Source organism: Ursus arctos, unplaced genomic scaffold (assembly GCF_023065955.2).
Source record: "Ursus arctos isolate Adak ecotype North America unplaced genomic scaffold, UrsArc2.0 scaffold_2, whole genome shotgun sequence".
Taxonomy (NCBI): Eukaryota; Metazoa; Chordata; class Mammalia; order Carnivora; family Ursidae; genus Ursus; species Ursus arctos.
The window spans coordinates 97,764,930-97,780,423 of NW_026622874.1; the positions used below are offsets into that span (position 1 = coordinate 97,764,930).

Below are 15,494 nucleotides of genomic sequence, written 5' to 3' on the forward strand. Positions count from 1 at the left end.
GGATTGTCCCCTTTATGATTATATAATGCCCTCGTCTCTTTTTATAGTATCTGTTTTAAAGTCTAGTTTGTCTGATATAAGCATTACTACTCCAGCTCTCTTTTGACATCTGTTTGCATGATAAATATTTTGCTGTCACATCACTTTCAATCTGCAGGTACCTTTAGCTCTAAAATGAAATCCCCAGCTAGCCATACAGGTTTTCCCTTGTAAGAACTGCTTTGGTCTTGATGCTTTTAAGATTTTTTCTTTATCACTATATTTTGCAAATTTTTAAAAAATATTTTTAATTTTTCTATATTATTATTATTTATTTCAAGTAGACTCCACACCCAATGTGGGGCTTGAACTCATGCTCTGAGATCAAGAGTCATGTGCCCTACTGACTGAGCCCGTCAGGCAATCCTATTTTGCAAATTTAATTACATGTCTTGGTGTTGGCCTGATTTTGTTGATTTTGATGGGAGTTCTCTGTGCCTCCTGGAATCGGGATGTCTGTTTCCTTCCCCAGATTAGGTTAGTTTTCAGATATTATTTCTTCAAACAAATTTTCTGTCCCTTTTCTCTCTCTTCTTCTGGGATTCATATAATACAAATGTTATGTTTGATAGAGTCACAGAGTTCCCTATATCTATTCTTGTGTTGCATAATTCTTTTGTCTCTTTTGTTCAGCTTCATCATTTTCTGTTATTTCCATTATCTTCTAGGTCACTAATTCATTCCTCTGCTTCCTCCAGCTGCTGTTCACTGCATCAAGCCTGTTTTTAATCATTTACTGCATTTTTCATCTCTGATCGATTCTTTTTTAACTCTTTTATCTCTGTGGTAAGGGTCTCACTGATTTCTTTTCTTTTCTTTTTAAGACTTTTTATTTTTTATTTATTTGACAGAGATAGAGACAGCCAGCGAGAGAGGGAACACAAGCAGGGGGAGTGGGAGAGGAAGAAGCAGGCTTCCCTCGGAGGAGCCTGATGTGGGGCTCGATCCCAGAACGCTGGGATCACGCCCCGAGCCGAAGGCAGATGCTTAACGACTGAGCCACCCAGGCGCCCCTCACTGATGTCGTCTATCCTTTTCTCAAGTCCAGTGAGTATTCTTATGATTGTTGCTTTAAATTCTCCATTAGGCCTGTTATTTATATCTGTTTTGCTTAATCTCTGGCTGTGGCCTTATCTTGATCTTTCATTTGGGGTAAATTCCTCCATCTTGGTGTTTTGTCTAAGTCTCTGCCTTCTTCTCTGTGTTAGAAAACCCAGTTTGTCTCCTGCTCCTGAAAGTAATGGCCTTATGATTAAGAGGTCATGTAGCACCCAGGGCCTGGAGCTTCAGGAAGTGTCACTGGTGTGTGGTGCATGTGCTCTGCTGTTGTGATTTGGCTGCTTTATCCATCAGGCCAGTTGTCTGCAGAGGCTCTCCTTGCTTGCTGTGGCCAATGTCTGGTCCCTGGCCTGCATGTGGCAAGTTTTAACTAGGTGTGCTCTGATCTGCTTGTGAAATGAGACCTCACACCAACTCCACCACCCTGTAGAACTCTCTGGTCAGGAGACATGGTGTGGGCAAGGGTTTGTGCTGGTCTTCTGGGGAAGGGATCTGCTATGCTGGGAGGCAAGCCTGACTGAGGGCAGTCTCACCAGAACATAGGGAGGTCGGGCTCAGTGTAAGCAAGTTAGGCAGCCAGTACAGGCACTGTGCTGCTTCCTACAGGTGACTCTGGGTTTGTGATGAGAGGCAGGGGAGTAAAACGTGCCAGCCAGCTCATTTGTTCCTGGAGAGGCATCTCTGTGAACACTGCCTCTCAGGGACACACTCCTAGAAGAGGGAATAATCTCCCCTCTGTGTGTCCCAGGTGTTCTTCAGTCAGGATTTTCAAAAGAACCCACTGATTCCAATGTACAAACAGAGGTTGAGAACCATGGTCATGAAAGCGTCTGTAAGTCATGGTGGAGAACGCATCCTTCAAAAGTCATGTCATGATATCACTGCACGTCAAGACTATGCACAACATGCTTCCTTCCTTTCAGTGGACTTGAAAGAAATTTAAAACATTGCTCAAGTTCAAAGGTCCGTGCATAATCATGTCAAGCTAACTAACTGACTAGATGACCCTTATGGTGAGTGGTCAGAAACCACAGACATGGCACTCAAGAGCTGAAGAATGGTCACACATGACTCCAAACAGATTCTCTGGGCTGACAGAACACATAACTCCGGATAAATGAGCCCCCCGACACACATATCCATTACTTATCTCTTAGTTTGAAAAAAAAACAGTAAAACAGTACTTATGCAGAAAGCAATCCCTCTGACCTGTGTTTCTTTACAAGGTTTGAAGGAGAAGTTCTGCAGGACTCTGACAAGGGCGAGTTTCATGTTCATGATCGCAAACCTCATCCCAATGCAGTTTCGCGGTCCAGTTCCAAAAGGCAGGTATATATAAGGATTTATGCTGTCCTTGTTCTTCTTACTGAACCTGGTTCCACCATACACGTTGGAAACACATTAGTGAAACATAAAAACCACAAGAGCTACATGTTTGGGATTCTCACCAGGACTACACAGGACACTTTTGGGGGCTGGTGATTGAAATCTTGCTATGCTTATTCTGTGGTGACAGTAGTAAAATACAGATCCTATGCATTTCCCTTACCCGATGGGAGCATTTAGTCTTGTTGAGATGAAATGAATGCTGTTGAAAAGAAGATTTTTAAAAAAAAAGATTATTTATTTATTTATTTGACAGAGAGACAGCCAGTGAGAGAGGGAACACAAGCAGTGGGGGGGGGGGGAGAGGAAGAAGCAGGCTCCCAGCAGAGGAGCCTGATGTGGGGCTCGATCCCAGGACTCTGGGATCACACCCTGAGCCGAAGGCAGACGCTTAATGACTGAGCCACCCAGGCGCCCCAAGAAGATTTATCTTAAACACTAGAATTACATTCAGGGTTGTGTGATGTTCACACTCTGAAAGGCAAGCGGGAAATGAGACTGACTGAAGGAAAGGCAGATTCCTGCCTCCACTCCCACTTACATTGGTCGCATGCTCATGGAAAAAGGAAGTAGGGGAAATGCCTCCCATGACTGACTGATTGATTTATAGATTTGTTTATTATTTGATGGGGCGGGGGGGGGAGCAGCAGACAGAGGGCGAGGGAGAAGCAGGCTCCCCACAGAGCAGGGAGCCAGATTCGGGGCTCAATCCCAGGACCCTAGGATCACGACCTGAGCTGAAGGCAGACGCTTAACCAAGTGAGCCACCCAGGCAACCCGCCTCTCATGACTTAAAGGGCTATTTTTACCTTTTTGTCCCTACCCTCTCCACTTGCATCCTTTCTCACTTCCAAAAAACAACTTAAGTCAGAAGATTTACATGGGCATATGATGCTACTCTACTGTCATCATACTCACTGATACATATAATCAGTATAATCACTAATTTCATGAGGCTATAAATTCCTTGAAGGTTAATCCTATATTTTATTCAAAATTGATTCCTGAATATTTGATTATATTAAGGGAAAACGTGGATTTTGGAAAAGTGATAATGGCATTGCGGTGAGGTAATTTTTAAAGTCCTTATGTTATGGAGAACATTCTAGAATGACTGCAGATGATGTGCATAAATGTAATATGGAATCAGATGAAAGATTACAATGGCATGTGGATGGGGCATCCGATATGGGTTAGTGGTTATTGGGCAGGTGATAGGCACACGTGATGCATTAAAAGTATTTCATAAATGTGTGTCTCTAGGATATGCCTGTGTATGTGTCAAAAATTCTCCATAAGAGCCATTTTCAACATGTGGATTTCTTACCCCCGGCCCAGTACTGACATACACAGGTAAGCACTTCCTCTCACGACTGAATGAATCACATGGAAGTACCAGGAGTGCTCTCTGGTTTCTGTTCAAGAAGCTACAGGAGTGGGGACTGCTGAGCTTGTGGGAACCACCAGGACTCCTGGTCCAAAATACAGATGACTTGGTCAATTCTGACTTCCTTCAGCAAGTAGTATGTGTAAACGTGATGCTAGCACTAGGGACACCATACAACAAGATAAGGCCTCTGCCATCAGGGAGCTTAGAGTCAGGGGCTAAAAGTCTAGATCCCTAAAAAGTTCACTCTAAATTTTGTTCACCAATACAATATATAGGAAAGCACCAACTCTTTCAGAATTCAAGCTTTGCCCAAAGCCAGACTCTGAATTCCCAGAAGAGAAGGCTCAAGAGCCCTCCAAGGAGGATGTCTCAGCTAGTTAGAGAGCAGACGACCTTGCTTTGGATGAACCCCAGATACCAAGAGAGGTGGGAGCTGGCACAGGACTGCAGCCACACATAGCATGGGACCTGTGAGTGCTCCTGTCCTCAGGAAGCCGCTCCTCCTGCCAGGGTGAGGACTCAGGTCCACGGCATCTGCTCTCCCACTAAGGCTAGCAGGAAGGGTGGCCCAGGGTTACAAACATGGAATGTGGGGGCTGGGGGGTGAATTCAGAGAGCTAGAGAGGACAGAAAAACTTAAAGGGAAAAAAGGCCTATTTCCCGAAAGATGATAGTGGTTAAAAAAAATAAGTCATATACATATAATCACACACAGAAATACAGCACGCTGTTTGTAGTCTAAAGTTACATTAAAATAAGCAGTTTAAAACCAGAAATTATAATACCATCCTAATTTTTAGTAACCTATATACATAGAAAAATGTCCATAAGGAGATACATGACATTATTGAGAATCTTAACTTATTGGTTCTGTCGATGACTATAATTTTCTTTGTTTCTAGTCAACAGTTTATAAAATACTGACACCAAAGAATGAGCATTTAGTAGTAAGAAAAAAACCTCTGAGAGCAAAAAGATGTCCAAATAAATAATTGTACAACCACATGCTTGTCATCTATACTAAGGAAATATCAGAATATCCTCCAATATGAGGGTGGGTTCCCCATTCCAGGGTTCCCTGTACCTTTCAGGACGGAACTCCTCAGGCTCTGGCCAGAGATCCTGGTCTCGGTGAAGAGTAAAGACTGGCACCATCACCACTGTCCCTTTGGGAATGAACACACCACTGACTTCCACATCTTTCTTACACACCCTCTCAAGTCTACCACCGATTGGGTATAACCTGAGAGTTTCATTCAACACCATGTCCAGATATTCCATCTGTACAAGGGCATCGTAAGTGGGTGGTGCCTGGAAGGAAAGAAACCTATTTTGATAAACTGAGATTTGGGATCAATTTCAACTCAGTCTATACACTACTACTGAAGTGTCAGGAATCACTAAGAGTCATTTATTTCAGCAAAGGATCTTAGCATTTTAATATCTACCATGTACTTTGACCTGCTCAGTAGCCCAGACATGTGTCTACACATGTGACACATCACTAGTGGAGACCGCTGGGACAACCCCCTAAACAGGGCCTAAAATTCCTCTCACCACCATGTACTGGTTATTCTTCCTTGTGTAAACAAAAGCGACTAAAAGCCTATAACCTTTGCTCTTACTTGCAATATGCTGAAGTCATTGTTTTCTTTCAATAGAGGGCCCACACATCTGTACCAAGGAAAGAGAATGGGCAACAGAAAAAATCCTCTATTCCGCATAAAATCTTCTAGGTGAAATATCCTGCTTCCTAGTTTTTGATGATATATATAAAGTTTGGAGAGAAGCACTATATTATGTAAAAAATTCCATAAATAATTTGGAGGGAAACTAGTTCTTCTCTAACACAAATATGAGAAAAGATCAAGGTTATATGGTACCATGGTATACAATTTCAGTTCTAGGAAAAGATGTAAAGGGAATAAGAACTCTACCCTCAACCCCACCCTCTGTTGCTGGAAGGGTCTCATAGTTGTTGCTTCAAGGTTGACAATAAACCAAATAAGCCGTTCCAGCCCGAGGCCAGGTGTCTTCATAAGCAGAGCATTCCAGTTTGTGCAGAGGTCTGAAAACTGTGGGCAATTGTGTCTATTGCTTGGTGTTATATTTAAGAGCCAACGTTGTAGAGGTTATGAGTTCTATCAGGATCTAGGCATCCTGGTTCATAGCTTGGATTTTTTACCACTAGGTTTGTGATAGTGAAAGAAAGTTATGTTATGTCTCTGTAGTTCAGTTTCTGACTTGTTACACTGAGATAATTAGAGTTGACCCTTCATAGGGTGTGTGGCAGAGACACTCACTGCTCACCCAGGATCCATGTAGACCCCCATAGTTCCCAGCCCACCTGAACTTAGGGGAAACCACTTTGAAAATGGGCTGTGATCTGAGGAGCTGTATATCAGTTCGGGGCCAAATATTGGAAAAACAAGTGAGCAACACTGTCGTTCTTTATTCCCTGGCCAACATAAAGTCCTCACATTCTAGATAATGCACGTATAAGAAAGCAGAGCCTCTTTACCCTGTATCACCAAATATGTATGTGGAGCAGAGACTCCCTTCCTCAACTAATACCCATCGTGGACATGCAAATGTGAGTCAGAAGTAAACTTTTGCTATGTAAACCCACTAGATTTGAGGGCTAATCTCTTACTAAGGCATAACAGAGCTTATTCTGACCTCTCTCCTCAGGTATGGCCTGCTCACCTTATTTGGGAAAGTCGCATCAATCTCCTCCTGCAGTTTCTGCTGGACATCAGGGTGAGTGGCCAATTCATAGGCAAAGAAGGAAAGAGAAGTGCTAGTGGTCTCATAGCCCGCAAAAAGAAAGGTCATAGATTGGGCCACAAGCTCCAGATCAGACAGAGCTAAGAGGAGAAGAAAGACATTTTAGCTAAAGCTGGTGAATGCAAAACATCACAGTTTAGATGACAAGATATCCAAATGAAACTCTCAAATCCCTTGGGGGAAATATGTAAAAGCAATTTGCAATCAGACTAGGGGTGGTTTGCACTCTGAGATCTATCCTACAGAGCCAGGAAGAGGCGAAAGTTGTCTTGATCTGTTTATTCCCAAGGTCTATACTATTCTTAGCCATCTGTTTCTGCTCACGCCACCCTCCCCACCAACACAAGTGTGTAATTTCAGGAGATGGCATTTCTGTCTCATATACGCACTGTTATCAGTCTGTCCCTGAAGAGTCCTAAAAGTACTTTAGCCATAAGTAACACAGGCTAGTCTTCTTCCCCAGGCAAAATTTACGTTCTTCTACAGCTTAATTTTTTTTTTTTAGAGAGAGAGTTCTCAATGCTAAGGTTTAATTGTCAGGAAAATTCAATGATCTTTTATCTAAACGTTTTAGCGGGAACTTAAGAGAACAGTATTGGGCTACAGATAAACTTGTTCAATGTGTGGTCTATGGACCAGCAGCATCTACAGCGTCTGGGTGCTTATTAGAAATGCAGACTCTCAAACCTCATCCTAGAACTATGGAATCAAAATCCGAGTTTACACAAAATGTGATGAGATGCACAGATTATACCTTTGAGAGGTATCTGGTAAGAGACCTGGGGAACTACTCTTCAAGTGGATAATCTCAGATATGTACAGAAACTGTAACACAGACAAGAAGCTAGAAGAGGGGAGATTGATGCTAGGGTAATTAATGCCATTAAAAGAGCATAAGAAAGAATGTGTCAATAGAAGGGTACTGGCCAGCACGAAATACAAACAGAATCCAGTGAGTGGATATAGCAATGCTCATTCAATCATGGCCTGAATGTCACCTTGCTTAGCGAATGGCCCCACCCTGAATATAAATTGGTCTCTCTTCGATTTTCTCCTGGCAGAAACTAAGCATACCCAGGCTCTGATCTATTTGACTGGAACTGGATTAGGACCTTTAGATACTTAGAGCACTGAAATGAACAAGGTACCTGCAACAGACATGTAATTCACAACTAGAAACAATATCATAAGTGAAAGAAAGGTTTACAGATTTCAGATTTTCAAGTGATACTTTCAGTGATGTCACTGTGGAAAAATTCAACTATCCAACCTTTCCTCCTTTAGCATGGACCCAGTGACATTCAAAGTTTAGATCTTTACTGTTCAATATGGTAGCCATTTGCCATATGTGACTATTTAAATATAAATTTTAATTGATTACATTAAATACAATATTAAGTTTCAGCCCCTCAGTGGCACTAACCGCATGTCAAGTGCTCAACAGCCACATGTGTACAGTGGTCACTGTACTGAACAGGGCAGATACAGAGTACTTCCTTCATCACAAAAATTTCTTGAACCAAACACAGATAGATAGACGTAGATGTATACATAGGTACGGATATATTTTAGTGACGTAGTGGAGTAAGGCTGTCCTTTTTCTCCAGAATCAATTGTTAAATATACAGAATTTTTTGAGATGGTTGTGAAACCTTGATAGGTTGAAGTTAACCATGATGGGAATGTTTCTGTCATCGAAAGAAACTAAATCAAGGCTTTTATCTGGGAGAGAGAGAGCATGTCTACATCACTGGTTATGGAGCTATAAGAATATTTAGGTTTCTCAGTCCTGTGTAAATATATCTGATGTGATCAGCCTGGTCTACTGAGAGGATCTAGAAAAAAAGCAACCCTAATAGCAATGAGCACTCCTAGGTCCCAGGTTTTGGTTTCTTTTTTTTGGTAAAAATTCATTTATTTATTTTAGAGAAACAGAAAGCATGTACATGTGTGTGCTAGTGGGGGTAGGGACAGAGGGAGAGACTCTCCAAGCAGATGCCCCACTGAGCACAAAGGCGGATGTGGGCCTTGATCCCATGACCCATGAGATCATGACCTGAGTCAAAACCAAGAGTCAGATGCTCAATTGACTAAGCCACCCAGGCGCCCCAGAGTTTGGTTTCTAAATACTATTCTCAGTAAAAGGAAACAGAGCTCCTTAAAGTAAGGGCTGATTTCAAGGCTCACTGGGGGAAATAGAAGGGAGACCTAGAATATCTTATGTCAGAAGCAAGGAAGTGCTCATAAAATAATTTGTGAAAAGGATGCAGGATACTCTATACACTATAATGGTGAATATACACCATTACACATTTGTCAAAATCCATAGAAATACTACAAAGGATAAATCCTAATTTAAACTATGGACTTAAGTGGTAATAATGTGTCATTGTATGTACACTGATTGTAATGAAATTACCACATGTGGAGGGATTGTGAAAGTGGGGGTGGCTGTGCGTAGGTGGGGAATACTGGAAATCTCTGTGCCTTTCATTTAATATTGCTGTGAATCTAAAACTGCTATAAAAAAGCCTATTCAAAAAAAAAAAAAAAGGAAAAAGAGAAAAGAAAAGCACACAGGATCCCACTTATAAGGGCTTCCAATAGACAAACCTGAGTGAATTTGAGGATCTAAATAAAGAATGATTTAAGAGACTAAGTTAGCAATATATGAGATCATACTGACATAAATAAATTAATGAGAGAATGTAAAGCTCCCTTATAATGGACTATCACTCATAAATTTGGAAGAAATGATGGAATTAAAAAGTTACCATTTTGAAGCCACTATAGTAATAATTGTTTCAGTCAAATACCATAGATGGATAATATAAGTAGTAGACGAATGTTTGAAGAAAAACACAGTATTTATACACAATCGCAAAGGGATCTTGCACAGTTACTTAATTACAAAACAAAAAATAAAACTTTACAGTACATTAAGCCAGTGAACACAAGTTCAACCAAGTATTCCAGGTGAAGGTCACCAACACTAGGGCCAAGTGCCTCCTGATGTGATGAAGACCTGATGCAAATTTCCAGGCAGAGGTTCCAATTCAGAGGGTCTGATTTGACCAGAGAACTGACACTGGAAGCAAGCTGCCCAGAAGTCCTGATGTAGGTGATCCACAGACCACTGACTGCCTTGTTTATGGCTACCCTTCAAGTACTGAACAGAGTTGTGGCTGCATGCTTCTGGAAAGTGGTTCTGTCTACCATTTATAACTGAATATGTGTCCTTCTTCAATTTGTGGAAATTTCATCTGCTAAAAATCCTCCTCCCTATCTCAGAACCACCCCCTGCCCCTGAGCCTCCCCATTGCTGGCCCTCTGAAGCTCTCTTTGCTTACCTTTATGGGTGTCTGTTTCTTCAGAATTCTGGGAGTTAATCATCAGTTGGAGAAAATCCACTCGGTGCTGGAAGTAGAAAGAGAAGTTTCAATGATAAAATGTCACTTGTGAAGTCAGAAATAAATCAGGGGTGCAGTACCTAACTTCTTTCCTGAGAATACAGCCCCTTAATGGCCAGAAGTCTGATAGTGTTGCCTGAGTCATCAGTGAACAAAAACATCCAGTTCTGAAACTTGCAGAGCAGGATGTTTCCCTGATACGAATCCAGCCATCATGTCCAACTGATTTTTGGTCCTTGCCCTCTCTGATCTTCAGCTTGTCTGGCTTTTGAACACAGCTTCCTGGCCAAAGAGTTGCCTGCTCCCTCTCCTGTCACTCCTGCTTGCCCAGGAGAAAGTCCCTGACTTCAGTCCTTTTTTTCCTCCAGCTTTAATTCTTAATTAGTGGCCACCCAGATCAATCCCCTGACCTCTGCTGAGTCCACCAGCACCTTCTGTGTCAGCATCTTCCAATGCCCCACCCTCCCAGAACTTTGCAGAATCTTAAGTGACATCCTGGGGTACCCAGCCTTATATCCTTGTCCTACACACATCCTTATGCTGGCTGCTAAGTCTCAGGAAGGCAAAGCGGGCTTAGCCATCTTGCAGTTTCCTGCCCACTCCAGCCTATGACAGGCTCAAATTTAATACCGACTAAACACCAGGTGCCTGATAGAAACTTCACTGGAGAATGTGTAAAGTAAAGGCTTGGATTTGAAGGGATCTCTGATATATAAGATCTGGCAAAACTATACTACCCAGAAAATGATTTTTACATAGTGATTCTTATCCTTTGACAATTTGTTGAAGGGGAGTGGCAGTTTTTCTCTCACCAAATTTTATGCAGTAACATAGTAATTTCCATGCTTATTTCTAAATTTTGAATGTTGGGGCGCCTGGGTAGCGCAGTCATTAGGCGTCTGCCTTTGGCTCAGGGCTTGATCCTGGCGTTCTGGGATCGAGTCCCACATCGGGCTCCTCTACTGGGAGCCTGCTTCTTCCTCTCCCACTCCCCCTGCTTGTGTTCCCTCTTTCGCTGGCTGTCTATCTCTGTCAAATAAATAAATAAATAAATAATCTTTTAAAAAAAATGTTGTCTCTCTGGCTCATTTTCTCATCTCCTTCCCTAACCTCCACCTTCCTCATTCTGCCCAAAACGATAGAACTCTCCTGATCTGAATACTGCAGTTCTCTACCTACCTTAAAAAAAACACATAGAAGATATATACAGCTCAACTATCAAAAAATGAAAAACTGTATGTAATCATCAACGGATTTACCTTTTGTTTATCTTTGAGGCGACTTTCTTTCATCTTTTTTACAGATTTTGTGAAAAAGTCAGTAACACTCTTTGGAAACACACAGATATTTAATCTTTCAAAAACTGGGATAAGGAATGGAAAGAGTACTGTAAGGAGAAAGAACAAAGGAAAGCACAGTGAAAATGCAAAATTTACTTGGAGCAATTATACTTTGCTCTACCAATTAGAAGAGTAAAAGAACAGGAGTCTTTCAAACCAGGAGTCACTCCCTCTATGAACTTTCTTCCAACTTCCAAGCCAAGGACTAAGCCAGGGCAAGTCGTACATAAGGGCCACCACTCCAGCACTGAGATCAGTGGCCTCTTGGACATCTCTGGAGTGACCAAAGGAACAGGACATTCCTGGACCTCTTAGCCTTTTATCTTCTGGACTAGAGCCTCTTTGGATAAACCAGACCATAATATGTTACTTTAATTAATTGTGCCATTTAAGAAATTATTGTCAGGATACAAATAATACATAGTATGCCCTTCAACCACAATGGAATAAAATTAGAAATCAAGAACATAAGGAACATTAGAAAATTCACAAATATGGGGAAATTAAACAATACACTCCTATATAACAATGGTTCAAAGAAGAAATCAAAAGGCACTTAGGAATTACTTGGAGACTGATAAAAAGGAAGACATGATATACCAAAACTCATAGGATGTAGCAAAAGCAGTCACCAGAGAGAAATACTGCTATTAATGTCTACATTCAAAATGAACCAAGATCTCAAATCAATGACGTAACTTTCCATCTTAAACATGCTGAAATGATAAGACCAAACAGGTCTTAGGCACATTAAGCAAGCAGATGGAAGCAAATAAGAGACAAGAGCAGAAACTCATGAAATGAAGAATAAAAAACAATAGAAAAAAATCAATTAAACCAAGACTGATTCTTTTAAAAGATCTTGAGCTAGATGATCAAGAGAAAAGGAGACAAGATTCAAATTCTATCATCTGACCTCCTTACTACCCATCACCAGGGTAGTAAGGAGGGCACGTATTGCATGGTGCACTGGGTGTTAGACGCAACTAATGAATCATTGAACTTTACATCAAAAACTAGGGATGTACTGTATGGTGACTAACACAATATATATTAAAAAAAAGAACAGTATATAATTTAAAAAAAACCCCAAAATGTAAAAAAAAACCCAAAAACCCAAAAAACAAATTCTATCATCTGAAATGAAAGGGCAGATTCATACTGACATTAAAAAGGTTTTATTAAGGAGGACATGTATTGCATGGAGCATTGGATGTTACACGCAAACAATGAATCATGGAACACCACATCAAAAACTAATGATGGACTGTATGGTGACTAACATAATAAAATTTTAAAAAGTTTGATTTTTCATTTCTTAAAATTTTATTTTATTTAAATTCAGTTAATTAACATAGTGTTTTATTAGTTTCAGAGTTCAGTAGAGTTCAGTGATTCATCAACTGCATATAATACCCAGTGCTCATTACATCACATGCCCCCCCCCATGCCCTTCACCCAACTACCCCATCCTGCCACCTACTTCCCCTCCAGCAACCCTCAGTTTGTTTCCTATAGATAAGGGTCTCTCATGGTTTTTCTCCCTCTCTGAGGACTTCCCATTGAGTTTTCCCTCCCTTCCCCTATGATCCTTTGTGCTGTTTCTTAAATTCCACATATGAGTGAAACCATATGATAACTGCCCTCCTGTGATTGACTTATTTTGCTCAGCATAATACCCTCCAGTTCTATCCGCATCACTGTGAATGGTAAGTATTCATCCTTTCTGATGGCTAGGTGATATACCATTGTATGTATATATACCACATCCTCTTTATCCATTCATCCATGTCCATGTCGATGGATATCTCAGCTCTTTCCACAGTTTGGCTATTGTGGACATTGCTGCTATGAACACTGGTGTACATGCAGGTGCCCCTTTTTGTATCCTTTGGGTAAATACCTAGTAGTGCAATTGCTGGCTTGTAGAATAACTCCATTTTCAACTTTCTGAGGAACCACCTTACTGTTTTCCAGAGTGTCTGTACCAGCTTGCATTCCTATCAGCAGTGTAAGAGGATTCCCCTTTCTCTGCATCCTCGCCAATATTTATTTTTTCCTGATTTGTTAATTTTAGCCATTCTGACTCGTGTGAGGTGGTATCTCATAAGGAATACTATGAACCACAGCATGCCAATAAATTAGGTAACTTTGACAAAACAGAAAAATTCCCAGAGAGACACAAACTGAAGACTGACCTAAAAAGTAGATAATCTTAAAGACAAGTAAAAAAATTGAGTTAGTAGTGAAGAAACTACCCTAAAAAAGAGCTCAACTCAAGATAATTCACAGGTGAACTCTACCAAATATTGAAAGTAGAATCAACACCAATTCTGAACAAATTCTTCCAAAAACAGAAGAGGACCTAGTATTTTGACATATCCTATGAGGGCGGTATTACTGCAATACTAAAAACAAACAAAGATATCACAGCAAAAGAAAACTACGGACCAAGGTATCTTATGACATGGATGCACAAAGCCTCAACAAAATACTAGCAAACTGAACCCAGCAACATATGAAAAGAAGGATACATCATAACCAAGAGGGATTTATGCCGGCAGTGTGAGTTTGTGTAATACACTATGCCAAAAGAATAAAAACCAAAAACAACACAATCGTCTCAATAGATGTGGAAAAGTATTGACAAAAATGCAATACCCCTTTGTAATAATTACACTCAACAAACTAGGAATAGAAAGGAATATTCTCAATCTGATAAAGGGCATTTATGAAAAGCTCATAGCTAATGCCATACTTAACAGTGATCGTCTGGACATTTCCCCCTAAGATTAAAAACAAAACAAGGACGTCTCTACTGCCACTTCTATTCAACACTGTACGAGGGGTTCTAGCTGGGGGTGTAGGCAAGAAAGAGAACAAAAGATACTCATATAAGAAATAAAGAAGTAAAACAATCTGAATTATCAGATAACATGATGTTATATACAGAAAACCTGAAGGAAACAATGAAACATGGAATACTAAATCAAAAACTAATGATGTACTGTATGGTGACTAACATAAGATAATTAAAAAAAAACAATTATATAACCATCCAATCTGAAAGAAAAATCTGAATTAATGAACTAAAAATCTTTAGAACTAATAAAGCTTAGCAAGGTTTCAGGATACAAGATCCACACACAAAATCAATTGTATGTCTATCTGCTGCAATAAACAATCCGAAAGTGAAATTAAGAATAAAACTCCATTTAGAGTAACGTCGACAACAATAAAATATTTAAGGATAACTTTCACAAAATAAGTGCAAACTTACGTTCTGGAAACTACGAACATTGCTGAAAAAATTACAGAAGCTGTGTAAATGGAGAAACACCACATGTTCATGGATCAGAAACCTTAACATTGTTGAGATGGCAATACTCCCCGAATTGATCTACAGATTAATGCATTCTGTATCAGAATCCTGGCTGGCTACTTTGTAGAAATTGGCATTCTAAATTTAAAATTCATATGGAATTGCAAAGAACCCAGAACAGCCAAAAAACAATCTTGAAAAATAAAAAGAATAATGCTGCAGAACTCCAACTCTGGTTTCACTTACCACAAAGCTATAATAATCAAGGCAATCTGATACTGGCATAGAGAGAGGAATACAGATCAGTGGAATTGAATTTAGACTCCAAAAATATACCTATGTGTTTACGGTCAGCGGAATTTTGAGGTTTCTAAGACCATTCAATGGAGAAAAACAGTCTTTTCAAAAAATGGTGCTGAGTCAAGAGGATGGTTACATGCAAAAGAATGAAGCTGAACTCTTACCTCATACAAAAATAAACTCAAAAGGAATCAAAGACCCAAATATGAGAGCTAAAATTACAAATCCTTAGACGAAAACTCAGGGGTAAATGTTCATGACCTCAGATTTGGCAATGAATTCTTAGATATAACACCAAAATCGGCCAATAAGCATATGGAAAGTGGTTCAACCTCACTAGCCATTAGAAAATGCAAAACAAAACCACAATGGGATACTCTTCACACCCATGAAGGTGGCCATCATTAAAAAGACAGAAAAGGGTTGACCAAGTGTTGGAAAGGATGGGGAGACATCAGAAC

General features: G+C 40.3%; 1 protein-coding gene across 2 annotated transcripts in view; it reads right to left on the minus strand.

Annotated features, from left to right (window-relative positions):
- Positions 1-15,494, minus strand: part of LOC113267901 (cytochrome P450 3A12-like) — a 41,484-nt gene that overhangs the window by 6,130 nt on the left and 19,860 nt on the right. For both annotated transcript variants that reach the window (XM_026516220.4, XM_057315222.1), the window contains exons 8-12: positions 11,331-11,458; positions 10,012-10,078; positions 6,581-6,741; positions 4,959-5,185; positions 2,308-2,470 (exon numbers count right to left, since the gene is read on the minus strand). In XM_026516220.4, coding sequence (XP_026372005.1) covers positions 2,308-2,470; positions 4,959-5,185; positions 6,581-6,741; positions 10,012-10,078; positions 11,331-11,458 — 746 coding nt within the window. The remainder of the gene's footprint in view (positions 1-2,307; positions 2,471-4,958; positions 5,186-6,580; positions 6,742-10,011; positions 10,079-11,330; positions 11,459-15,494) is intronic.